Source organism: Salvelinus namaycush, chromosome 27 (assembly GCF_016432855.1).
Source record: "Salvelinus namaycush isolate Seneca chromosome 27, SaNama_1.0, whole genome shotgun sequence".
NCBI classification, from domain to species: domain Eukaryota; kingdom Metazoa; phylum Chordata; class Actinopteri; order Salmoniformes; family Salmonidae; genus Salvelinus; species Salvelinus namaycush.
Window position 1 is genome coordinate 31,430,370 of NC_052333.1, and position 25,439 is coordinate 31,455,808.

A 25,439-nucleotide genomic window follows, 5' to 3' on the forward strand; every position below is an offset into this window, starting at 1 on the left:
CCAGTGGGTTTGACGAAGGTAAGGAGAGAGAGGGAGCGGGCGAGACAAAGGCAGAGCAAGAGGAGAGAGAGAAAGGGAGCAAGAGAGTGAGAGAGAGTGAGAGACGTGCACACACGAGCACACACACACACACACACACATACGGAACGAGACGGGAGGAGAGAAGAGGAGTGGAGAGAATGCCTGGCGAAAGGGTGGCGCTTCCTCGCTTGCTGCTTCCAGGGCCTCTGTGAGACAGACACCATGGGCTGCATCGGCTCCCGGACCATCAGTAAGCAGACCCCATCTTTTTCCCATCTGCTTTCCCCCCAGTCACGAGAGAGATGGAGGAGGGTGGGAGTGGGGGAAGGGGGACTCTGGGGGGGACTCTGAATTTCTCCTCTGAAGCCGTAAGTACGTTTCTATGGAGACGTGTTGGTTAGCGGGGCTCGGCAGCGTACGACTGAGAGGCTAGACAGAGAGGAGAGGTTTTTCTTTTGCATGGTGAATGCTGAATGTGGGGAATAGGGAGAAATGGCAAGGCGACGGCGTGACAATGGAAGTGAAGGCAATTTCTAATGGACTGGAATACGGACCGACTCGGTTGACATTTCAAATGTATATGCCTAATGGACTGTACGACCATGTGCGCATGGAGATAGGTGCGTGTGTGTGTGTGTGTGTGTGTGTGTGTGTGTATGTGTGAGAGAGAGATATACAGAGGGCTCTGAGGAGACAGAGAGAATGAAATATGACAGTAGAGGTTGTTTACAATGATGTCAGGGGAGACATATTAAAGGAGAGAAATAGAGAGAGAGGGGGGAGAGAGAGAGAGAGGAGCAGAGACAGAATAAGGAATGATGTGAAATCCTGTTAGCAGTGTCTGCATGGTGTACTGTTGCACATATAAATAGTGATGAAGAGAGAAAAAAAAGGGAAAGAGGGAAGCAGAGAGAAAGAGAGCAGACCTCTGAATTTCATGATGGATGAAGGGATCGGCTCGAGGGATGGATGGATGAAGGGAAAGTCATGAGGAAATTGACTTAGTTTGACTATGTGTGTGTGTGTTCGCACTCCCTCTTGTTAAACCGCCCTCCTGCCATGACTTAGAGCTAAGGTAACCGCTGGCTGTGTATGAGCAAATCGCAAATGTTCCCCTCTCCTCCGTCGGAGTGCGTCATGACCGGCGGGTAATCAATTGAAGCATGTGTGCAGCAGTGCATTTCAGGTTAGGAGGTATAAAACGGAGACACACACACACACACGAACCCGGCTGGACTATGACCCGCATTGGGATGAGTCAGAACCGATCGCGGCAAACCCAGGTGTGAGCCTGGATGCGCTACACATGTAGGTCAATTGAGCAAAGTCAACGCTGCCAGTGGTTAATACAGCCGGCGTAGCTACGCTGAGGTGTATGGCTCAGACTAGCCTCAGTGCTGATAGTATCATGGAGCATACTGTAGACTGAATGGAATTTCATGGTCTGTGGAACTGGTACAGTCCATCTGGCTGTGACATAGGCAGTGGATGATTTCACTGAAATCGATCCGGCTCCGATGGGATTGGATATTATATAGTGTGTTATACTGTAGATAGTGTAACGGAGATTAACTCAAGCGTGGCGTGTCGTTTGTTTGGATTCATACGTAATGGAGAATGATTGCCCTCTTCTATTAAACACTTCATCAAGCCTTGTCAGTTCCTTCATGAAAACAAACGTGGAGGCTCGCGGTCGGAGATGAATTAAATAAATAAAGGGATGGATGAAAATTTGACCTTTGATTGTCATTGAGCCTGTAGAGGATGTGTAGCACGTGTTCTGACCGTGGCGATGAAAGCCAGCCTGGCGTTTTAGAGACAAATGAGTGTGTGAAATCAAGCTAGGGAAGGTGTTAGTGTGGATGTAGCATTTGGAGCAGGAAACAACACTAGAGTTTTCCCTGTTCGCTGTAAGGGAGTTTTCCCTCTGACAAGGTCTCTCTCAATGTAAAGTCACTTCAAACAAAGATAAAATCACTCAAGATTGATAAAGAAGTAGTTTAGTCAGGTCTCTCTCTCTCTCTCTCTGTCTTTCTCTCTCTCTGGCTCTCTCTCTGTCTCTCTCTCTGTCTCTCTCTCTGTCTCTCTCTCTCTCTCTCTCTCCCTCTCTCTCTGTCTTTCTCTCTGTCTCTGTCTCTCTCTCTCTCTCTGTCTCTCTCTTTCTCTCTCTATCTCTCTGTCTCTCTCTCTTTCTGTCTCTCTCTCTCACTCCGTCTCTCTCTGTCTCTCTCTCTGTCTCTCTCTCTGTCTCTCTCTCTGTCTCTCTCTCTCTCTCTCTCTCTCTCTCTCTGTCTCTGTCTGTCTCTCTCTCTTTCTCTCTCTCTCTCTGTCATGGATTCCAGCAAAATGCTGTAAAATGTGTTTTATAGAATACTATAGTGATACCAATAACAAGACATGGGCATTTAAGTGCATCTTATCACATTCAATTTGCCGTTTGTTATCATGTGTGAACGTAGGTTGACTCGCATCCAACAGCAACAGCCCATTGCTGAGAGCTCCCTTGTTATAATAAGCATATATTGCTATATATAGCTTCTGGTATGGAGTGAGGTTGATGGATGCGAGTGGAGAAGAGATGCTTAAAGTACACATGGGTCAACAGCATATCCCCGTGCAGTCTTTAGCTCCTCTGGGAAACATTCAGAGGAACCATGTTCCCCAGAGGAACCATGCCATGCCAACAAGACACCATGATCTGATTCTACTGTATTCTACTGTTTTGCCAGAGGTATTATTCCAGTGTATTGCGTAGAGTGAGCAGTTACCGGACTGTATTTATTCCTAGACTCCCTTATTTTCTGGGAGGAGAAAACAGAGTTCTCCAACTGTGGTTATTCAATATTGTCTTGGTTTGTTCTGTGGTTATATCGACGGAAGATGGGGATATCAATGTAAAAGTCAGCAGGTTAACATACTTAATTATGGCGCTTCGTAACAGGCCTTATGAGGCAGATTATGCCAAGAGGTTATTCCCTTTTTGTTCAATTGAACAATACATAAACTATGAACGAAAATGCAGTTCATTAAATAAATATATCCATGGCTTTTGAGAGATTCTACATTTTGACCTAAACTTAAAAGAAAATGGTCAGTGGAAGTGAAAGCAATGAGAAATACAACAGAGAAATTGAGGAATTACCCTTCATTCCATGTAGTGTTTTTCTGAGTGTAACCATGACATGTTTCCTGTGACCTTTTCCAAATATCCCTCGGCCTTCATCCATCACATATCTGTAATTGACTTCATTTGTGGCAGTGGCAATATTGGACGCTGATGTCATGTTTTCTCTTCACTCTTCAAACAGAGTTCAATTACTGAAAGCCAATGGATGTAGGCAATTTGCATTTTTTATAGTTTGTTGTAACCCTTTTAAGTAACCCTTTTAACACCGTAATGACTCATTACAGTAAATAAAATAATGAGTTGAAACCTGCATTTAAGGGTGAAATCATGTATTGGAAATATTGATGAATTAGCTGAAACTCTATGATGTACTGCATAGTTCAACATACAAGATACACTGTGTATTATAATGAGGTACTGTATATTTTGAAGTACCAGATCAGGTCTGTAGGTTTTTCAACAACAAAAAATAAGGTGATGAAAGTAGGCCTGATGTAATGCAGAAATGAGAAATAGCTAAGCCTACTCATAGTACCATTAAGTATAATGAAGAGGTGTTGTGTATTTATATTACTAGAATGTAAATTATACAGTGTGAAAATAAACTACTAGTAAATAGACCAACTGGATCATGGAAATGACCATGTCAAGACATGAGTGTGAATATTTCAGGAGAGAAGCCAAGGTCTGCTTATGGATACTGAAGGTGTTGATTTTTCTAATCTGTACTGAAGGTGTTTAGGTTTCTGTATACTGAAGGTGTTTATGTTTCTGTATACTGAAGGTGTTTATGTTTCTGTATGCTGAAGGTGTTTATGTTTCTGTATACTGAAGGTGTTTATGTTTCTGTATACTGAAGGTGTTTAGGTTTCTGTATACTGAAGGTGTTTATGTTTCTGTATACTGAAGGTGTTTATGTTTCTGTATGCTGAAGGTGTTTATGTTTCTGTATACTGAAGGTGTTTATGTTTCTAATCTGTACTGAAAGTGTTTATGTTCCTAATCTGTACTGAAAGTGTTTATGTTTCTAATCTGTACTGAAAGTGTTTATGTTTCTGTACTGAAGGTGTTTATGTTTCTGTATACTGAAGGTGTTTATGTTTCTGTATGCTGAAGGTGTTTATGTTTCTGTATACTGAAGGTGTTTATGTTTCTGTATACTGAAGGTGTTTATGTTTCTGTATGCTGAAGGTGTTTATGTTTCTGTATACTGAAGGTGTTTATGTTTCTGTATACTGAAGGTGTTTATGTTTCTGTATGCTGAAGGTGTTTATGTTTCTGTATACTGAAGGTGTTTATGTTTCTGTATACTGAAGGTGTTTATGTTTCTGTATGCTGAAGGTGTTTATGTTTCTGTATACTGAAGGTGTTTATGTTTCTAATCTGTACTGAAAGTGTTTATGTTCCTAATCTGTACTGAAAGTGTTTATGTTTCTGTACTGAAGGTGTTTATGTTTCTGTATACTGAAGGTGTTTATGTTTCTGTATACTGAAGGTGTTTATGTTTCTGTATACTGAAGGTGTTTATGTTTCTGTATACTGAAGGTGTTTATGTTTCTGTATACTGAAGGTGTTTATGTTTCTAATCTGTACTGAAAGTGTTTATGTTCCTAATCTGTACTGAAAGTGTTTATGTTTCTAATCTGTACTGAAAGTGTTTATGTTTCTGTATACTGAAAGTGTTTATGTTTCTGTATACTGAAGGTGTTTATGTTTCTGTATACTGAAAGTGTTTATGTTTCTGTATACTGAAGGTGTTTATGTTTCTGCATACTGAAAGTGTTTATGTTTCTGTACTGAAGGTGTTTATGTTTCTGTATACTGAAGGTGTTTATGTTTCTGTATGCTGAAGGTGTTTAAGTTTCTGTATACTGAAGGTGTTTATGTTTCTGTATACTGAAGGTGTTTATGTTTCTGTATACTGAAAGTGTTTATGTTTCTGTATACTGAAGGTGTTTATGTTTCTGTATACTGAAGGTGTTTATGTTTCTGTATACTGAAGGTGTTTATGTTTCTGTATGCTGAAGGTGTTTATGTTTCTGTATACTGAAGGTGTTTATGTTTCTAATCTGTACTGAAGGTGTTTATGTTTCTGTATACTGAAGGTGTTTATGTTTCTGTATACTGAAGGTGTTTATGTTTCTGTATACTGAAGGTGTTTATGTTTCTAATCTGTACTGAAGGTGTTTATGTTTCTGTATACTGAAAGTGTTTATGTTTCTGTATACTGAAGGTTTTTATGTTTCTGTATACTGAAGGTGTTTATGTTTCTGTATACTGAAGGTGTTTATGTTTCTGTATACTGAAGGTGTTTATGTTTCTGTATACTGAAGGTGTTTATGTTTCTGTATACTGAAGGTGTTTATGTTTCTGTATACTGAAGGTGTTTATGTTTCTGTATACTGAAGGTGTTTATGTTTCTGTATACTGAAGGTGTTTATGTTTCTGTATACTGAAAGTGTTTATGTTTCTGTATACTGAAGGTGTTTATGTTTCTGTATACTGAAGGTTTTTATGTTTCTGTATACTGAAGGTGTTTATGTTTCTGTATACTGAAGGTGTTTATGTTTCTGTATACTGAAGGTGTTTATGTTTCTGTATACTGAAGGTTTTTATGTTTCTGTATACTGAAGGTGTTTATGTTTCTGTATACTGAAGGTGTTTATGTTTCTGTATACTGAAGGTGTTTATGTTTCTGTATACTGAAGGTGTTTATGTTTCTGTATACTGAAGGTGTTTATGTTTCTGTATACTGAAGGTGTTTATGTTTCTGTATACTGAAAGTGTTTATGTTTCTAATCTGTACTGAAAGTGTTTATGTTTCTGTAACTGAAGGTGTTTATGTTTCTGTATACTGAAGGTGTTTATGTTTCTGTATACTGAAGGTGTTTATGTTTCTGTATACTGAAGGTGTTTATGTTTCTAATCTGTAACTGAAGGTGTTTATGTTTCTGTATACTGAAGGTGTTTATGTTTCTGTATACTGAAGGTGTTTATGTTTCTGTATACTGAAGGTGTTTATGTTTCTAATCTGTACTGAAGGTGTTTATGTTTCTGTATACTGAAGGTGTTTATGTTTCTGTATACTGAAGGTGTTTATGTTTCTAATCTGTACTGAAGGTGTTTATGTTTCTGTATACTGAAGGTGTTTATGTTTCTGTATACTGAAGGTGTTTATGTTTCTGTATACTGAAGGTGTTTATGTTTCTGTATACTGAAGGTGTTTATGTTTCTGTATACTGAAGGTGTTCTTGTTTCTAATCTGTACTGAAGGTGTTTATGTTTCTAATCTGTACTGAAAGTGTTTATGTTTCTGTATACTGAAAGTGTTTATGTTTCTAATCTGTACTGAAAGTGTTTATGTTTCTAATCTGTACTGAAGGTGTTTATGTTTCTGTATACTGAAGGTGTTTATGTTTCTGTATACTGAAGGTGTTTATGTTTCTGTATACTGAAGGTGTTTATGTTTCTAATCTGTACTGAAGGTGTTTATGTTTCTAATCTGTACTGAAAGTGTTTATGTTTCTGTATACTGAAGGTGTTTAGGTTTCTAATCTGTACTGAAAGTGTTTATGTTCCTAATCTGTACTGAAAGTGTTTATGTTTCTGTATACTGAAGGTGTTTATGTTTCTAATCTGTACTGAAAGTGTTTATGTTTCTAATCTGTACTGAAGGTGTTTATGTTTCTGTATACTGAAGGTGTTTATGTTTCTGTATACTGAAGGTGTTTATGTTTCTGTGTACTGAAGGTGTTTATGTTTCTGTATACTGAAGGTGTTTATGTTTCTGTATACTGAAAGTGTTTATGTTTCTAATCTGTACTGAAAGTGTTTATGTTTCTAATCTGTACTGAAGGTGTTTATGTTTCTGTATACTGAAAGTGTTTATGTTTCTAATCTGTACTGAAAGTGTTTATGTTTCTAATCTGTACTGAAGGTGTTTATGTTTCTGTATACTGAAAGTGTTTATGTTTCTAATCTGTACTGAAAGTGTTTATGTTTCTAATCTGTACTGAAGGTGTTTATGTTTCTGTATACTGAAAGTGTTTATGTTTCTAATCTGTACTGAAAGTGTTTATGTTTCTAATCTGTACTGAAGGTGTTTATGTTTCTGTATACAGAAGGTGTTTATGTTTCTGTATACTGAAGGTGTTTATGTTTCTGTGTACTGAAGGTGTTTATGTTTCTGTATACTGAAGGTGTTTATGTTTCTGTATACTGAAGGTGTTTTTGTTTCTGTATACTGAAGGTGTTTATGTTTCTGGATACTGAAGGTGTTTATGTTTCTGGATACTGAAGGTGTTTATGTTTCTGTATACTGAAGGTGTTTATGTTTCTGTATACTGAAGGTGTTTCTGTTTCTGTATACTGAAGGTGTTTATGTTTCTAATCTGTACTGAAAGTGTTTATGTTTCTGTATACTGAAGGTGTTTATGTTTCTGTATACTGAAGGTGTTTATGTTTCTGTACTGAAAGTGTTTATGTTTCTGTATACTGAAGGTGTTTATGTTTCTGTATACTGAAAGGTGTTTATGTTTCTGTATACTGAAGGTGTTTATGTTTCTGTATACTGAAGGTGTTTATGTTTCTGTATACTGAAGGTGTTTATGTTTCTGTATACTGAAGGTGTTTATATTTCTAATCTGTACTGAAGGTGTTTATGTTTCTGTATACTGAAGGTGTTTATGTTTCTGTATACTGAAGGTGTTTATGTTTCTGTATACTGAAAGGTGTTTATGTTTCTGTATACTGAAAGTGTTTATGTTTCTGTATACTGAAGGTGTTTATGTTTCTGTATACTGAAAGGTGTTTATGTTTCTGTATACTGAAAGTGTTTATGTTTCTGTATACTGAAGGTGTTTATGTTTCTGTATACTGAAGGTGTTTATGTTTCTGTATACTGAAAGTGTTTATGTTTCTGTATACTGAAGGTGTTTATGTTTCTGTATACTGAAGGTGTTTATGTTTCTGTATACTGAAAGTGTTTATGTTTCTGTATACTGAAGGTGTTTATGTTTCTGTATACTGAAGGTGTTTATGTTTCTGTATACTGAAGGTGTTTATGTTTCTGTATACTGAAGGTGTTTATGTTTCTGTATACTGAAGGTGTTTATGTTTCTGTATACTGAAAGTGTTTATGTTTCTGTATACTGAAGGTGTTTATGTTTCTGTATACTGAAGGTGTTTATATTTCTAATCTGTACTGAAGGTGTTTATGTTTCTAATCTGTACTGAAGGTGTTTATGTTTCTGTATACTGAAGGTGTTTATGTTTCTAATCTGTACTGAAGGTGTTTATGTTTCTGTGTACTGAAGGTGTTTATGTTTCTGTATACTGAAGGTGTTTATGTTTCTGTATACAGAAGGTGTTTATGTTTCTGTATACTGAAGGTGTTTATGTTTCTGTGTACTGAAGGTGTTTATGTTTCTAATCTGTACTGAAGGTGTTTATGTTTCTGTATACAGAAGGTGTTTATGTTTCTGTATACTGAAGGTGTTTATGTTTCTGTATACTGAAGGTGTTTATGTTTCTGTATACTGAAGGTGTTTATGTTTCTAATCTGTACTGAAAGTGTTTATGTTCCTAATCTGTACTGAAAGTGTTTATGTTCCTAATCTGTACTGAAAGTGTTTATGTTTCTGTATACTGAAGGTGTTTATGTTTCTGTATACTGAAGGTGTTTATGTTTCTGTATACTGAAGGTGTTTATGTTTCTGTATACTGAAGGTGTTTATGTTTCTGTATACTGAAGGTGTTTATGTTTCTAATCTGTACTGAAAGTGTTTATGTTCCTAATCTGTACTGAAAGTGTTTATGTTTCTAATCTGTACTGAAAGTGTTTATGTTTCTGTACTGAAGGTGTTTATGTTTCTGTATACTGAAGGTGTTTATGTTTCTAATCTGTACTGAAGGTGTTTATGTTTCTGTATACTGAAGGTGTTTATGTTTCTGTATACTGAAGGTGTTTATGTTTCTAATCTGTACTGAAGGTGTTTATGTTTCTGTATACTGAAGGTGTTTATGTTTCTAATCTGTACTGAAGGTGTTTATGTTTCTGTATACTGAAGGTGTTTCTGTTTCTGTATACTGAAGGTGTTTATGTTTCTAATCTGTACTGAAAGCGTTTATGTTTCTGTATACTGAAAGCGTTTATGTTTCTGTATACTGAAAGCGTTTATGTTTCTGTATACTGAAAGTGTTTATGTTTCTGTATACTGAAGGTGTTTATGTTTCTGTATACTGAAAGTGTTTATGTTTCTGTATACTGAAAGTGTTTATGTTCCTAATCTGTACTGAAAGTGTTTATGTTTCTGTATACTGAAGGTGTTTATGTTTCGGTATACTGAAGGTGTTTATGTTTCTGTATACTGAAGGTGTTTATGTTTCTGTATACTGAAGGTGTTTATGTTTCTGTATGCTGAAGGTGTTCTTGTTTTTAATCTGTACTGAAAGTGTTTATGTTCCTAATCTGTACTGAAAGTGTTTATGTTTCTAATCTGTACTGAAAGTGTGTGTTCATGTGATTGGTGAAACTGTCACTTTCTTACATAGGTCTCCTTCAATTACCCAGAAACAAACACACTACTCAACAGTCTGTTGAAGCCTGCTGTAGCTTGTTGTGCACTATTTAGCATCACTCGTCTTGTTTGTTATTCAGTTATATTGAGTGTCTTTGAGATATTGCATTACACAGGAATGCCCCCCCCAATATTGATTTCATTAAAAGTGCTGACAGACTGACGGACGGATGCTCTGTATTGAGCGGAGTACACTCGCTGTGTCTCACACACACCGCATGGCTGATGACGGGAGTTGACTGACGACTCGCAAGGTGACGGACATTGGGCCAAGGTGACTGGTCGGTGTAGTTTGCTTGACAGGTGGTCACGGTTGAGCTGCTCCTGACCTTTAGTGTGGAAGACTGCTAGTGGGCATAGGTGAAGAGGGGAGAGAGAGGGGCTCGGAGAGAGAGGGAAGAGGATGGGAGGAAGGGATTTGGAAGAGAGAGAAGAGTTAAGGTGGAATGGAGAGAAGAAGACAGAGAGAATCATGGGTTGTGCTATAGTTGGGCATCAATGGCTTAGGGTGGCTAAGTGTTAACTTTATCTCTGAGACATACCATTTGAATTAGTAGCATGTAGTTCTGGTTGTTTTATATCCAGTGATTTTTCTGCCATTAATAGTTTGGAATCGTTTTTTACCTCGTAGTTACCCACTGGGAACACCCTGTTTGAATCAACGTTATTTTAATGAAATTACATTGAACCAACATGGAATAGCTGTTGAGTTGATTTCTGTGCCCAGTGGGTATGTATTTTGGGTCCCGTGCTTTTGTAAATTAGGTTGACAGTATTTGTGATATCTCAACAGTTTTTTATCAAAACAATGTAGCGGTGTCCCGCTAGAACGCCCTTCGGCGCTGGTACTGGAGCTGAGGTGAGTCAGACTTTGCCCTTCACCCTGAATCAGTGTCAGGGCGCACGTCAGCCACTGTGCTTCACCACCAAGACGCCCCACTCGGCCCCAAGCGATCGCAAAAGACAGATGATGATGGTCCCAAACATTTCGAACCACGAGATCTGTCAGGAGTGATCGCGGCAGTGTCCGACGATGCTCCCTTCCCCCGCCTTTTGCTTTGACGGCCCTCGCGGCTTCTGGCTTCCGCTCGGTTGGTCACAGTAGGATAAATGCTCCGTAACGGAAGTCGCTCAGTGCAGCGAGCGGCGAGCCCCTGCTATTTCGCCCACTTTGTGAACATAGTCCTACCCTTCCCCAGTCCACACAATTGGTCGGAACAAAGCTTTTTTTCCCACCTTTGTAATTGTACAGTTGTATCATAAGACTCCTGTGACGGTTGAGACCTTACCTCTCCTCTCAAACGGTTCAATATCTGACTCGGATGTTTTTGTTCAACAACGAATGCGGGAAAGAAAATTCTCTACAACGAGACAAATTCTACAGCAAAGTGGAGGAGGCTTAGTTCTCTATAAGGTCAAGAGGTATGTCTGTCTAGTTTACTCCAAGCTGTTAGATGACAGCTGTTTACTCCAAGCTGTTGAAGACCTCTTGACAGGCCAGGGAGACAAGTGTGGGGTTAAGATGAGTGTGTTTTGACCTGTTTTTTATACGCATGTTTTACAGATGGACGGACCACCACACATGAGGTGGTGACATTCACCTTCTCATTCCATTGGTTAAGATGCAGGCTTGATAACATACTATAAAACTCACTGATACCATTAAAATACTGGTCTACTGGAGCGCCCCATCCTCCTCGAAGTTTTGTCCTTTTTTTCTCTACCCCATCTCAGTAAACCCTCCGTTTTTTTTTCTCCATGTCCTCCTTTCTGTTTTTTCTTCGAGTGCTACCACCTGTTCCTCACCCTCATTTCCCCTCGGTTATCTTGGAGTTCCATCAGCTGTAGACGTCTCTGGTGTGTGAATGTCTGATGGAGGAAAACGGCCTCCAGGTTCCCCTGGGTGTCAACTCAGCTGTAGTTAAAGAGAGAAGTGTTTCAATTCAGATCTTAGAACTCAATTTGACTTTCTTTTATGTTGGAGGTTGCTTGTTTAAAGGACACTTCCAAGTGTTAAAAGGGTTCACATTCAGACGGGGCCCTTAGATAGTCATGAAGATGTGTTTCAATTCAGAACTCCCCTTTTGTGATGGATACTGTTCCTTTATGTGTGTTGCCCTTTTAAATGACACTTTAACTGTTAAAAATATTAAAGTGAGATGTTAGGATATAAAACATTACAGACAAGTGTTTTAAGGATTTTGAACTCAACTAATTACTTTTTTCAGCTTATTTCTGTGTGGAGAAGAGGGCACGCAATGCAGTGTCAATTTACAGTATGTGCCAATATAATATTACTTTACTGTATTTTCTGTATTTTGGGTATAATAATATAATATGTCTTACTAATAGTTTAATACTAAATTAAAACGTAACAGTTTTTCAATGCATGATTTAGTAGGCCTACTATCAAATGCATCCTAATGACAATGCAGTTATATACCACACAAAGCTGTCATTCGAGACCTTTTTGAACACAATCAGCAGAGGAATCTAAAGATCGTGGCCAATAATGACATACTAGTTTTTCCCAAATATGCTAACAGCTGATGCAAATAATAATACAACGTTAGTGCTTTGTGTGAACGTCAGCGTAAATGTCCGACAGTGCTATCAGCTCTACTCAGTAAAGGTTGCATAAGGTTGGCTTCATGTTTTTCTCTCTGTTTTTTTCTTTGTTTATTTTCTAGCAGCGGACGCTGTTCCTGTACGGAAAGATGGGGAGCAGGTATGGATGACATTTCAATGTACGTTTTATCCCCCTGAAGTGAAATATCATTTGTCTGGATTTTACACCATTCCAGCTCTACCCTCGAGTGCATTCCTTCTTTATGTCCAATGGATCCTTGAGCCAAGATGGCCATTGAGGATAAGTGTAGTTTCATGTTTAAAAAAAAAAATCTAGTAGTTAAACTGAGCGTGTCTCGCTCACACTGCTCCCTATACTGAGAGTGCAATGATATAATGTTGCTCAGAAATGGTTTATATTGAATTTGTCACAAAGGCCACTGGAGCAGGTCTCGAGAGCCCAAACCATTATGTACTATATATAATCTCCCACTCCAGGGACATAGCATACAATCCATCTCACTCCTTTACCGCTGTTGCTGTTTTGTTGTTCTCTCTTTAAAGAGGCTACAAGGCTGGATTGCAATACACAACGGGGTCTTTTAAAACAACACAAATACCCTACACAATGACAACCAACAAGACCACCACAGATGTTTAAACATGAATAGAGCGTGTAGGCTACATATTCTACTATACTTAATATGCTCTTTGAATATGTTTTATGGGACCCCCATCCCCATTTCTGTTAGATGTCTGACAAGCAACAACAACAAAAATGTTCACCCCATATAGTTCTGGATTTGATGGATGGATATGGATGGACCAGGGGCCACCTATTTGTCTGAAACCTGTCAACACAGCAGTGGCAGCTGAGCTGAGGTAGATGCAGCCAGCAGCCTCGTAACAAATGAGGTTAGAGAGACAGTATGCACTCCTCTGGACTGGCCAGAGCTTGATGGCAACAACAAGACCACTGATGTCTGATTGGCCGATTGAGACAAAAGTGTTTCACCGGGGGAAACCTGTTGGCAGAAATCACTGGGCCTGTTGCTAGGAAGAAGAAGTTCCAAGGACACCGACGCCATGCTGCTCTTGCTCGCCCTTCCTGTTAATGCACATTGTAACCATGATAAATCATTTCTAGTGACGAACCCCACACCGCAAGCCCTCATAAATAAAGAGCAAGCACTGACCACGGTCACTTTTTCCGGTGAATAATTCAACATTTTGTGGGATTCTTTTTATCCATCCCAAGTAAAGCAGAAATCCTCTGGGCGGCTAGCTTGGACTTCATGGGGCTTAATCACTGTGACAACTCATGAGGTGTTTTGTAAGTATTACTATTAAAGATGAACTTGCTGTTGCAATACATGTTCCTATAGAAACGTCTACTTCTGCTCCTCTCCTCCGGCGTTCAACGTTGCCGGAACACTAACCACCAGTCCTGGGACTCATCATTATGATTCACATCTGGACCTCATTACCTCCCCTTTATAGGTCCCTTCCTTTTGTTCATTCCTCAGTTGGTATTGATCCTGTGTTCATGCTATTTTACTTCTGTTACACTGTCTTGTTTAAAAAAAAAATTTACTAGGCAAGTCAGTTAAGAACAAATTCTTATTTACAATGACAGCATACCAGGGAACAGTGAGTTAACTGCCTTGTTCAGGGGTAGAACAACAGATTTTTACCTTGTCAGCTCGGGGATCCGATCCAGCAACATTTCGGTTATTGGCCCAATGCTCTAACCACTAGGCTACCTGTCTGCCAGTTTGTGTTTGTTGTTTCGCTTGATGCAATGCTTGGACATCACATCCTTGGCAGCTGTTTGTGAAGCAGACAGAAGCAGCAGTACTCAACATCTTCCAAGGCCAGCCTTGTTCTTTCTGACAAAACGCAATGGTCAATGGGTTGGGCCAGTTGGGCCACTTAACTGGCCACAGAAGTTGCAGTTTCCCCTGGCAACTAGGTCCGAGTTGACTTCAAGCCTTTCCTTGTTATCATAACAATGGAGTATGATAGGCCTGAGGATGGGTCAGATTCTACACTTTTATGTCTAGTGTATACTCCCGGTTGGTATTAGATAGAACATCGCGGCCACGCCTGCCTTGGGGGGAAACAACCCATGGTTACCTTTGTTACTCCATTGGCTCACAGAAAAAACTTCACATTTTTCAAACACAGTTTTCTTGTTGTCTGCTTGTTTTAGCCAATTACAAAACTACATTTAAGAAAAGCACAACATGTCTAAATACTACTTTTCAACACTGCCTGCTCCTGAGCGTTCTCACTACTTAGAAACATGTAATATTATAGGGCTTCCCTCATGCCCCTTTTTATGACGGCGCTAGCAGCCACTTGAGTGCTAGTTAGCTACCGGCCCGGACATTAAGCTAGCCAAGACCAACAACACAAACATGCAGACTATACTAAACGAGATAAATGTCTTATCTGTGACAAAAATGTTTTCCACACACATAGCTACATGTAGCCTACTTGGACACCGGGTTCCCACAATTTCCCACTCTCCCACGCCGAATAGCCTGAAGCTACAGGGCTCTTCTCGCAGGGTCTAATTCCCTATGTTGGAGCATTTTGAACCGTAGGTTGGGATTTTTGACCTGATTAAGCTATCTTTCTGCATGTTTTGTTATTTCTGTATAACAAAAAATCAACGAGGAAGTTAGCTCTTTTACAATGAGAGTCAATGGAAAATACTATTTGTTTCCCCCAATTTGGGCGTGTGGTCAAGGGTAATTTCTTCTTATGAAGTGAATATCGACTCAAAGTATTTTCCTCACAAGGGGCACCATTTATGTAATGGATTGTCCTATTTATAAGGATGTGTTATGATACTATAAGATATTATTCAATTATGAATAATGAGTTGTATCCTATTATTGCGAGGGAAGCACTACAAACACAAACACTGACATCAATGGTAATAAACAGTACTATTTCGGTTTCGGTTTCCAAAGCCTATGGTCAAGCTGATATGAGAAAATCTATTCACACACAGACAGTGAATTCTCATCTCTATTCTATCCTCAATTGATCAGTATTTCAATCGTCCACCCGCCCGCATCATCCAAATCTCTCTTGCACTTTTTGTATTCCACCTTCTTTACTCAAACGCTTTCTCACGCTTTCTCTTCCTCCCGCCACCCAAATCTTTACTACTTTACGACTACTGGTTTCATCCTGTGTATCTTTTACACACCTTATTTGTCAGTTTTGTTGTTGTTGTTGTTGTTGTATGTGTTCTTCTTTTAATCCTATCCCCTCTCTGTTGCGTTCCCTTTTCCTGGCTCCTCTACAAACATACCTATATCTCTCCTGGCTTTCTTCCTCTCCCCCCTTCTCTCTCTCAGCATGGGCGTGCCGAGTTTTCCTGGGAAGGAATCAATGTAAGTCCTGTGCTAACCTCGTCCTCTTCTTCCTCAGTTCCGCCACGTAGTTTGGCTCTCTCTGTCTGTAGATAAGCCAATGTTTTTTTCCTTCAGTCTCTCCTCATCCCACCTCCCTCCCTCCCTCTTTCCCCATCTCTCTATCTTAGCGCTGCTGCTAATCTACTGTACTGCCTGTGTTACATAGTATCTCAGGCTGGGAGATAACAAGCTGTAATAACCTTACCTCATCTACAGTAGCTAACGCTAGCTGCTAGCATGATGCTCCTTTATGTATCAATCATATGAATCACAGGCCCCACAGGTACAGTACACTGACTGCACAGTGAACTACTACACTACTGTGCTGACTATCGCGGGTTTAACCAAAGTGCTGATATGATTTGTGATGTGTTGGATAATGTAATGTATCTTTTGCTTAATATGGTGGTAGTTGTATTTGATCATTTGTTAAGTAGGATTTTCCCCTATTTTATTTTATCGCATATCTAATCCTCAACCAACAATATTGTTTTACCCCCTCACAACAATTGGTCATTCCTCTCCCTTTTCCCCTCCACAATTATTTGTTTTTTTCTTTCTCTCCTCCCCTCATCCCTTTCTATAGCTCTCTATGGAGGACACTTCCTCCATCCTGCCTCGTCTGAAGAGGAACTCCAACGCCTACGGGATTGGTGCTCTGGCTAAGTCCTCACTGACAGGTGTGTCAGGTGTGTGTCTGTCCTGGTAGATGGTAAACCAGCCCCATGTTGGCTCCAGACAGGAAGAGGAGATGGAGCCAACATGGTCGCCCCTGTGGGTGCCCTTCCTGTTTCACTTCCTGCCTCCCCATTGATACCTAATGCACACATCAATGGCCGGTTATGGGCAATTGATGGAATCCAATCAGATTTTAAAAAATATATAACTTTTAAAGTAAGTGCAGAAACCCCAATGCAACTCCACAGGCATGCTGGGAAATGTAGTGTTTTGTAGTGTGGTATTTGTGGTGGTGGGGATTGTTTATTGTGGTGGCAAGGCAGTTTTATGACTCTGTGCTTGTTTGTGCACAGAGCCATACAACAGTGTTGTGGTTGTGTCTGGTGAAGTTGAGGTACATTTGATTGATATCGTGTTTGTGTTTAACAGTCAGATTATATCGACCTTGGAATAATAAAGACCCCAAAACCACTTTCCTTACTCTCAAAATAACTTTGCATAACATTGAATACAAATCTATAATGAATATTCTTTTATGAATGACATTTGCATTTTATGAGAAGAACAATATTTTTTTAACTCCACTTGAAATAAATAAGCAAGGCTTCATTCATCCCAGTGTATTTGCTATTGCCCAATGGATTCAGTTCACACTCAATTGATTTAATTAGATTTTTACTCTGAATGAATACATCCTTTGTTATCGTCAGATATTTGCACTTTAATTAAGGATTTGCAGTGGGGCCTTTTGAGAATTATGTTTAAAGCAAAGATAACTTTTTTCACATTTTAATTACAAAGAAATGCTTAAAGTCTAATGATTCTCATCTTCTTGATTAATTTGATGAGTAAAGACTCAGAATATTAATGTGGCACAATAAGTTCTGTATTTCACCCTTGTTGCTCACCACAGACGACTGAAAGATTGACCAAGTCAACAAGCCTTGACGAATAAATAGACAGCTTCTAATAATGCTGTAAGCCCCATCTACACCCCCTTCAATCTCCAACCATCCATAGCTCCTGAGACATGCATGAAAGAGGAAGAAGCCCTTTTGTACCGAATTCATATTCGGCTACTGTACCATTGCCTCCCAGAAAGAACACACAAGCCATTAAGCATTTTCCACAGTTCCCAGCCCATTTCACTTCCTGAGCCCAAATCCATTGTGGGAGGTGCCATATTCACAAATTGAATGTGTTGTGAAACAGTGTTCTCCCCCCATCTATTCGTTATTTAGGCGTGTCCCGTTCCATGAAGGATAAAGTAACTAAGCCCACTGCCATGGCCTCGGGCAAAGTGGCTCACATGATCGAATGGCAGAGCTGGAACACACCATCCACTGGGACTGAAGGGGCTGTGGTCACCAAAATCCCAACCTCGCAACGTGAGAAGGAGAGGCGGATGGAGAGCGAAATGTACAGTGAACTCAGTGAAGGAGAAAAGGAGGCCCGCTTCACTGCAGGTAAGAGTGAACAGAAGAACCAATTAAAATTCAACAAATCAACACGTCAATAAATGAGATTTGGAACCATGTATTCTACGCTGTTTACAAAGTCTCTTCCCTTGCTTCTCCCAGGATTAATGGCACAATTTGCCTTATCGGAGGCTACTTTGCTGGGCTGGAGATCTATGGAGGAAGATGGCCTTTGTGCTGGCTCCAAACAAGGCAGTGTGGCCCACCTCAGCGAGACCAACCAGGAGAGCATCACCAGCAGAGGTACAGGACTACAAACATGGCCACAACACACTACAAATAGGGCAGCCATTTTATTAGACCTTTAGTTTTTAAAGTGCAAACTAAATCTCAATGAACAGCACTCACTGAATCTGTTCATCCAATGCCATAGTGCTTTATTGTGAAATCGAGAAGGATGTAAAGGCAACATTTGATAGCATATAGCATTTAAAGCTGAGATTCGCAACAGCGACACTGGCCGCCCCCAGGAGCATTTGTTCATGTTTTTTGTTGTTGTTGAGGAAATGAGCATCCAGCACCGTGGTAAAAAAAAATCGTAGTACAACTTTGTTGTTCTATCGTGCGTGCAATGGTGTGCAATGATGTCCGAGGGGAAGAGACAGTGTTCATTGTTTGAAGTAGCACATTTGTTGTTGTAATATTGCAAAATTTGACATAGCCGTTTCACCGCTATGGATTCCAGCTTTAATGAATGAATAAAAACAAAAATGTATACTAAATTAAGCGTATACTTTTAAACAACAATTTTAGTTCCAAATGCAAAACCACATAACTTAGCTCTTATTTAGTTGAAGAGGGGAAGAGGGGTCGTAATTGACTTGTGAGCTCCACATCCACTCTGTACTGGTCTGTGCTGCTCCATATTTCACTGTCGAAGGCTTCCAGCCACTTTGATTGAGCTTATTTACTCCGGTTTGATTGATGTCCTTTCCACTTCGTTTGACAGGCCGGCTAGAGGTGCATCAGGGCTGTATGAAGAAATGTTGCGGAGAAACTCAAAATGGCCGCTGTGGTGTTTGGTTGGGTAGTGTTGTGTTGTGTTGTAACAGAAAACCCCAGGGGAGCTTGTAGGTTAACACAAATACTTAGCCTTGCTCTCATTAACAGCACCATACGGGCCTATTCTCTGCTATTATCAAGTCAGAGACCAAATAGAATCTGCTTGGTATAGACATTGTAATAACTAAGGCACGGTTTGCTCATCGTCAAGCGAGCTTTCATTTTCACCTTTAGATACGTTGAGCTTTAAGTAAGTTGCCAGTGTATTTCTTGTTGAAATGGTGATACTGCTGTAAATATCTTCTGATATCTGGTGATACTGCTGCTTCAAGGGCCTTTGCTGTAAAGGTAAAATAAGGGTTAAATAAAATAAAAATGAACTCTGTGATGCATCAAAGATCTTTGCTTTGTGCTCTGAGATTACAGTACACACTGAATATACAAAACAAAACACCTTCCTAATATTGAGTTGCTCCCCTTTTGCCCTCAGAACAGCCTCAATTCGTCAGGGCATGGACTCTACAAGGTGTCAACATGGATTCTGGCCAATGTTGCCTCCAATGCGTCCCACAGTTGTGTTAAGTTGACTGGATGGCCTTTGGGTGGTGGACCATTCTTGATACACACGGAAACTGTTGAGTGTGAAAAACCCAGCAGCGTTGCAGTTCCTGACATACTCGAACCGGTGCACCTGGCACCTACTAAAATGTCCTCGTTCAAAAGCAATTCAATCTTTTGTCTTGCCCATTCACCCTCTGAATGGAACACATACACAATCCATGTCTCAATTGTTTTAAGGCTTAAAACCCTTCTTTAACCCGTCTCCTCCCCTTCATCTACACTGATTGAAGTGGATATAACAACTGACATCAAAAATGGATCATAGCTTTCACCTGGATTCACCTGGTCAGTCTATGTCATGGAAAGAGCAGATGTCCTTAACGTTTTGTACACTCAGTGTATATCTTGTATGTAATCCAAAATGTAAACATATACTTCTCCCTTCATCCCTTCCTAACACAACAGACCAGGCGATGCATCACTCCTCAGCCGACGTATGGCCCAACACCTACGTAGCCCAGGGCCTCTACTGCCTTTCCTCCTCTGACGCCTGGGAGCCAATTAGCAACGATCCCTCGGGCGTGGCCTCGCCGGCCGCCTACGTCATGGCAGGTGGTGGAGGAGGGACGCCCGGTGAGGGCTACGGTGAGGTGGACAATGTGGGGGGCTACATCCAGCAGCAGCAGCCCCAACAGCTCACCCTGCAGCAGCAGAGCCAGCTGCAGCTCCAGCAGTTGCAGCAGATCCAGCTGTACCAGCACCAGCAGCTAATGCTCTACCAACAGCAACAGGTGAGACAGACTGGACTGGACTGCCTCATAGATCACTGTCACCTGGTGGACTTAGTGTTTCAGTGTCCTTGAGCTGTTCTTGTCTATTGATGTTCTGTATTATGTCATTCTGTATTATGTTTCATGTTTTGTGTGGACCCCAGGAAGAGTAGCTACTGCTTTTGCAACAGCTAATGGGGATCCTAATGAAATACAAATACAGTACAACGTGGAACTGTCTAACTGACAACCATTGTAAGACAGTAGTATGTTAGCAGTTTGCTGAGACACTAGTGTTATTAGCAGTTGTGATTTTAACATGTAAATCTTGGTGGGGGCAAACTCAAATAAATATAATTAGATGCATGCCAGCAAAGCCACTACACAACACAACACTGAACAATACATTAATTGGACTATAATGGTGACAAACGGTGCCCACAAACTATTATGGCCTACACAAAGCTGTTCCAACAGCAGAGTCCCAACACCTTACAACTGCTACACCTGGCTTTCAGCGGAGCCTTGTCTCGTAGCGAAACAGTTCATTCAGCCTCATTTACGGCCTCAAAAAAAACATAGCTTAAACAAATGTGGTTTCTACTGACAATTGAGACGTACAAACGACGGCATAAGGGGATGACGAGCGGATAAGAGGCAATCCGTAATTTCGACTAAGACATTAATGAGTGAGCTAGGACAGACATAGTCAATATAACTATTTGTTCAGCAATTTTGAAATGTACAGTGACAGAATTCAGAACATGGGCCGTTCTTACAGTATTCTCCCTGTACACCAAATCAGAACAGTAGCATAAATGAAAGCTCTTACAATATTTGATGATGACATTTCTCTAAAAGAGGCTATAGGCTACATGTGCACCACCAAGTCAGAACAATAGGCTACATTATGAGGGGAAAACGGATCAAGTTATTAGGGTGAGGCACATGGGCTACTAAAAAGCTTACCACACGACATACATTTAGTATTACTTTCTTAGCTACAGTATACATATCTCCCTGGCATAATACATAATTTATGCAGCAGCATTCAATACATTTTTGGACTCACCTTGTTGTGCTGTGCTAACTTGAACAGGAACGTGGTGCAGCGGTCTTTCGTGGCCAAATTTTGTCATCAAACTTTGTTTAGAAAGTCTGGCATTCTCTGGATTTATTGTGCTTTCAAGACAACTGGAAACTGAACAAAACAAGGTCAAATAAAATAAAATAAAATGTTATTAGTCACATACGCCAAATACGAGCCCCTAACCAACAATGCAGTTTAAAAAATAAAAAATAAAAATATGAATAAGAACAAGAAATAAAAGTAACAAGTAATTAAAGAGCAGCAGTAAAATAACAATAGCGAGACTATATACAGGGGTGTACCGGTAGAGAGTCAATGTGCAGGGGCATCGGTTAGTTGAGGTAATTGAGGTAATATGTACATGTAGGTAGAGTTATAAAGTGACTATGCATAGATGATAACAACAGAGAGTAGCAGCGGTGTAAAGGGTAGTACATTTCTATCAGCATGTTAAATGTGCAACCAGAGGGAAAAAATACTCTGGACCACCTTTACTCCACACACATAGACGCATACAAAGCTCTCCTTCGCCCTCCATTTGGCAAATCTGAACCATCAAACAGGCAAAGCGTCAATACAGGACTAAGATGGAATCGTACTACGTACTATCGGGTCATGGGGAGGTTTCTTGATTATGTTATTTTTTGTGTCATGAAAAAACTGTGTTCCCTATCTACAGGCAATGGAACACAGACTACACAGTGCAAACCACTCCCTCCAAGCCACACCCAACAGCACCATCCACAGTCTAGGCCTGCCCACTCACCCTCGCCTGGCTGACCTATGGGGCTCTGCGCAGGTGGAGATTGTCGGACACATGAGCGGGCCAATGGCTGACATGGTTGTTGGTGTGGTCGAGACCTTGGGGGAGGAGCCAGAGGAGGAGAGCGAATGCATTCCAGAGCAACAGGAAGAGGAGGAGACTAAGGTGAGCCATGTGGTTGAAGAAAATGTGTTGATTTTAAGACTAATGGTTTTTGTAATGTTTTAGATATCATCAATATTATCATACGCATTGATGCCTAATGGTACTAAGCATAGTCAATATTAACAGCAGGCCTTACAAGTAGGCATGGTTAAAGTAGGAAGAATAGATGTCATTGTTGTAAAAAGGTGTGAGTGTGGTACATTTACTATCATAATGTATTAAAATATTGAATTACTTTGACATATGTAATGATGTTATACAGTGCCTTGCAAAAGTATTCATCCCCCTTGGCGTTTTTACTATTTTGTTGCATTATAACCTGTAATTTAAATAGATTTTTATTCGGATTTTATGTAATGGACATACACAAAATAGTCCAAATTGGTGAAGTGAAATGAAAAAAGTAACATGTTAAAAAAAAATCTACAAATTAAAAAACTGAAAAATGGTGTGTGCATATGTATTCACCCCCTTTGCTATGAAGTCCCTAAATAAGATCTGGTGCAACCAATTACCTTCAGAAGTGACATAATTAGTTAAATAAAGTCCAGTTGTGTGCAATCTAAGTGTCACATGATCTGTCACATGATCTCAGTATATATACACATGTTCTGAAAGGCCCCAGAGTCTGCAACACCACTAAGCAAGGGGCACCACCAAGCAAGCGGCACCGTGAAGACGAAGGAGCTCTCCAAACAGGTCAGGGACAAAGTTGTGGAGAAGTACAGATCAGGATTGGGTTATAAAAAATATCAGAAACTTTGAAGATCCCACGGAGCACCATTAAATCCATTATTTAAAAAAATTGAAAGAATATGGCACCACAGCAAACCTGCGAAGAGAGGGCAGCCCACAAAAACTCACAGACCAGGTAAGGAGGGTATTAATCAGAGAGGCAACAAAGAGACCAAAGATAACCCTGAAGGAGCTGCAAAGCTCCACAGCGGAGATTGGAGTATCTGTCCATAGAAACACTTGAAGCCATACACTCCACAGAGCTGGGCTTTAAGAAAGAGTGTCCAGAAAAAAGCCATTGCTTAAAGAAAAAAATAAGCAAACATGTTTGGTGTTTGCCAAAAGGCATGTGGGAGACTCCACAAACATATGGAAGAAGGTACTCTGGTCAGGTGAGACAAAAATGTAGCTTTTTGGCCATCAAGGAAAATGCTATGTCTGGCGCAAACCCAACACCTCGCATCACCCCGAGAACACCATCCCCACAGTGAAGCATGGTGGTTGCAGCATCATACTGTGGGGATGTTTTTCATCGGCAGTGACTGGGAAACTGGTCAGAATTGAAGGAATGATGGATGGCGCTAAATACAGGGAGATTCTTGAGGGAAACCTGTTTCATTCTTCCAGAGATTTGAGACTGGGACTAAGGTTCACCTTCCAGCAGGACAATGACCCTAAGCATACTGCTAAAGCAACACTTGAGTGGTTTAAGTGGAAACATTTAAATGTGCTGGAATGGCCTAGTCAAAGCCCAGACCTCAATCCAATTGAGAATCTGTGGTATGACTTAAAGATTGCTGTACACCAGCAGGAACCCATCCAATTTGAAGGAGCTGGAGCAGTTTTGCCTTGAAGAATGGGCAAAAATCCAAGTGGCCAGATGTGCCAAGCTTATAGAGACATATCCCAAGAGACTTGCAGCTGTAATTGTTGCAAAAGGTGTGTGGAGGGGGGAGGGGGGGGGGTTATGCACGCTCAAGTTCTTTTTCTTGTCCTATTTCTTGTTTGTTTCACAAGAAAAAATACTTTGCATCTTCAAAGTGGTAGGCATGTTGTGTAAATCAAATGATACAAACCCCCCAAAAATCTATTTTAATTCCAGGTTGGAATGCAACAAAATAGGAAAAATGCCAAGGGGGTGAATACTTTTGCAAGCCACTGTATTACGCTAAGTTCCCTATGGTGGACAGAACGTGTTGCTACATTACACAGACTAACGTTTTAACCACACAAGAATTACAGGAAATACACATCCTTTTTACCTCAGTTTGGTGAATTTAGTATTTTGACACTTGGCCATATATCAAAAAGCCATGCCAACAGGAAGCAGCAATAGTTTTAAAAAATTTATATTTTAGCAATATGAATGGTACATTTAACATTAGATTTGAACAGGATTCTACTTTATCAGGTAAAACTATTGAATGATTTTATGTTTGTCTTGGCTACTACAAGTGTTTTACTTCAAAGTCCTCCAGCCACAAGATGTCGTTCAAGGGTAATACATGGGTTATGGATTTATGATGTACCCACAGGTAGTTCCTCTTGACTGATCCTCACAGTTTGGTAAGTACAGTATAGTCAGTAAACCATCCATTTACTGTTTTCATAGGACGATGAGGTTACGTTAACCTTAGAACCAACTTTGACCCCGTCCCCGCTTAGAGAAGACGCCACCCCGATTGGAGGCACCAGTCCACGACTAGCACGCCCAGAACCAATGGCAGAACGCATACCCTTTGTGGTCACACCCTGCATTGTCCAATCGTTGGAGGAGAAGGACGAAGAGGTGGCCAAGGGGTCTATTGTTGCCGTGGCGACCAATTGAGGGGGATAGTCCGAAAGAGTGACAAACAGGATATACTTATCCATAATCCACCAATCAAGCTATTCTACCCCACTTCCAGCTATTTACCCACTCTGGGACTGAGAAAAAACACAACGACTTTTCCTGGAAGAGAAAGTATTGGATACGACAATGATAAAAGGGAACTTTCAAGACAAATCTGTCATTTTGCAGAAACGTGAGGACTTGTTTTGCAGTAATATTGAACTAATTAATTAAAATTGAAAGAATGGAGTATAGAGAAAGAAAAAGGACATTACAGAGAATCACAAGACAACCAAAAGAAAGTGCATGCTTTTGAAAGTAATTTAACATTAATAGTAAACCGTATACAAAGTAATAATATATACACTACCGGTCAAAAGTTTTAGAACACCTACTCATTCAAGGGTTTTTCTTTATTTTTACTATTTTCTACATTGTAGAATAATAGTGAAGACATCAAAACTATGAAATAACACATATGGAATCATATAGTAACCAATCAAGTGTTAAACTAATCAAAATATATTTTATATTTGAGATTCTTCAAAGTAACCACCCTTTGCCTTGATGACAGCTTTGCACACTCTTGGCATTCTCTCAACCAGCTTCATGAGGTAGTCACCTGGAATGCATTTCAATTA

General features: G+C 40.0%; 1 protein-coding gene across 1 annotated transcript; it reads left to right on the forward strand.

Moving 5' to 3' along the window:
* The first annotated feature begins 243 nt into the window (after positions 1-243).
* Positions 244-24,795, forward strand: LOC120022342 (TOX high mobility group box family member 3-like). The gene is made up of 9 exons (XM_038966236.1): positions 244-271; positions 11,955-12,002; positions 12,417-12,454; positions 16,312-16,414; positions 17,645-17,869; positions 17,984-18,124; positions 19,910-20,235; positions 21,984-22,232; positions 24,580-24,795. The coding sequence occupies exons 1-9, from the start codon at positions 244-246 to the stop codon at positions 24,793-24,795; spliced, it is 1,374 nt and encodes a 457-aa protein (XP_038822164.1).
* The last annotated feature ends 644 nt before the right edge of the window (positions 24,796-25,439 follow it).

Excerpts from the sequence above, each read along its gene's own strand:
- LOC120022342 (XM_038966236.1), top strand. The coding sequence starts at position 244 with ATGGGCTGCATCGGCTCCCGGACCATCA. Across the intron at positions 12,455-16,311 it reads TACGGAAAGATGGGGAGCAG|CTCTCTATGGAGGACACTTC; the intron begins GTATGGATGACA and ends CCCTTTCTATAG. Across the intron at positions 18,125-19,909 it reads GGAGAGCATCACCAGCAGAG|ACCAGGCGATGCATCACTCC; the intron begins GTACAGGACTAC and ends CTAACACAACAG.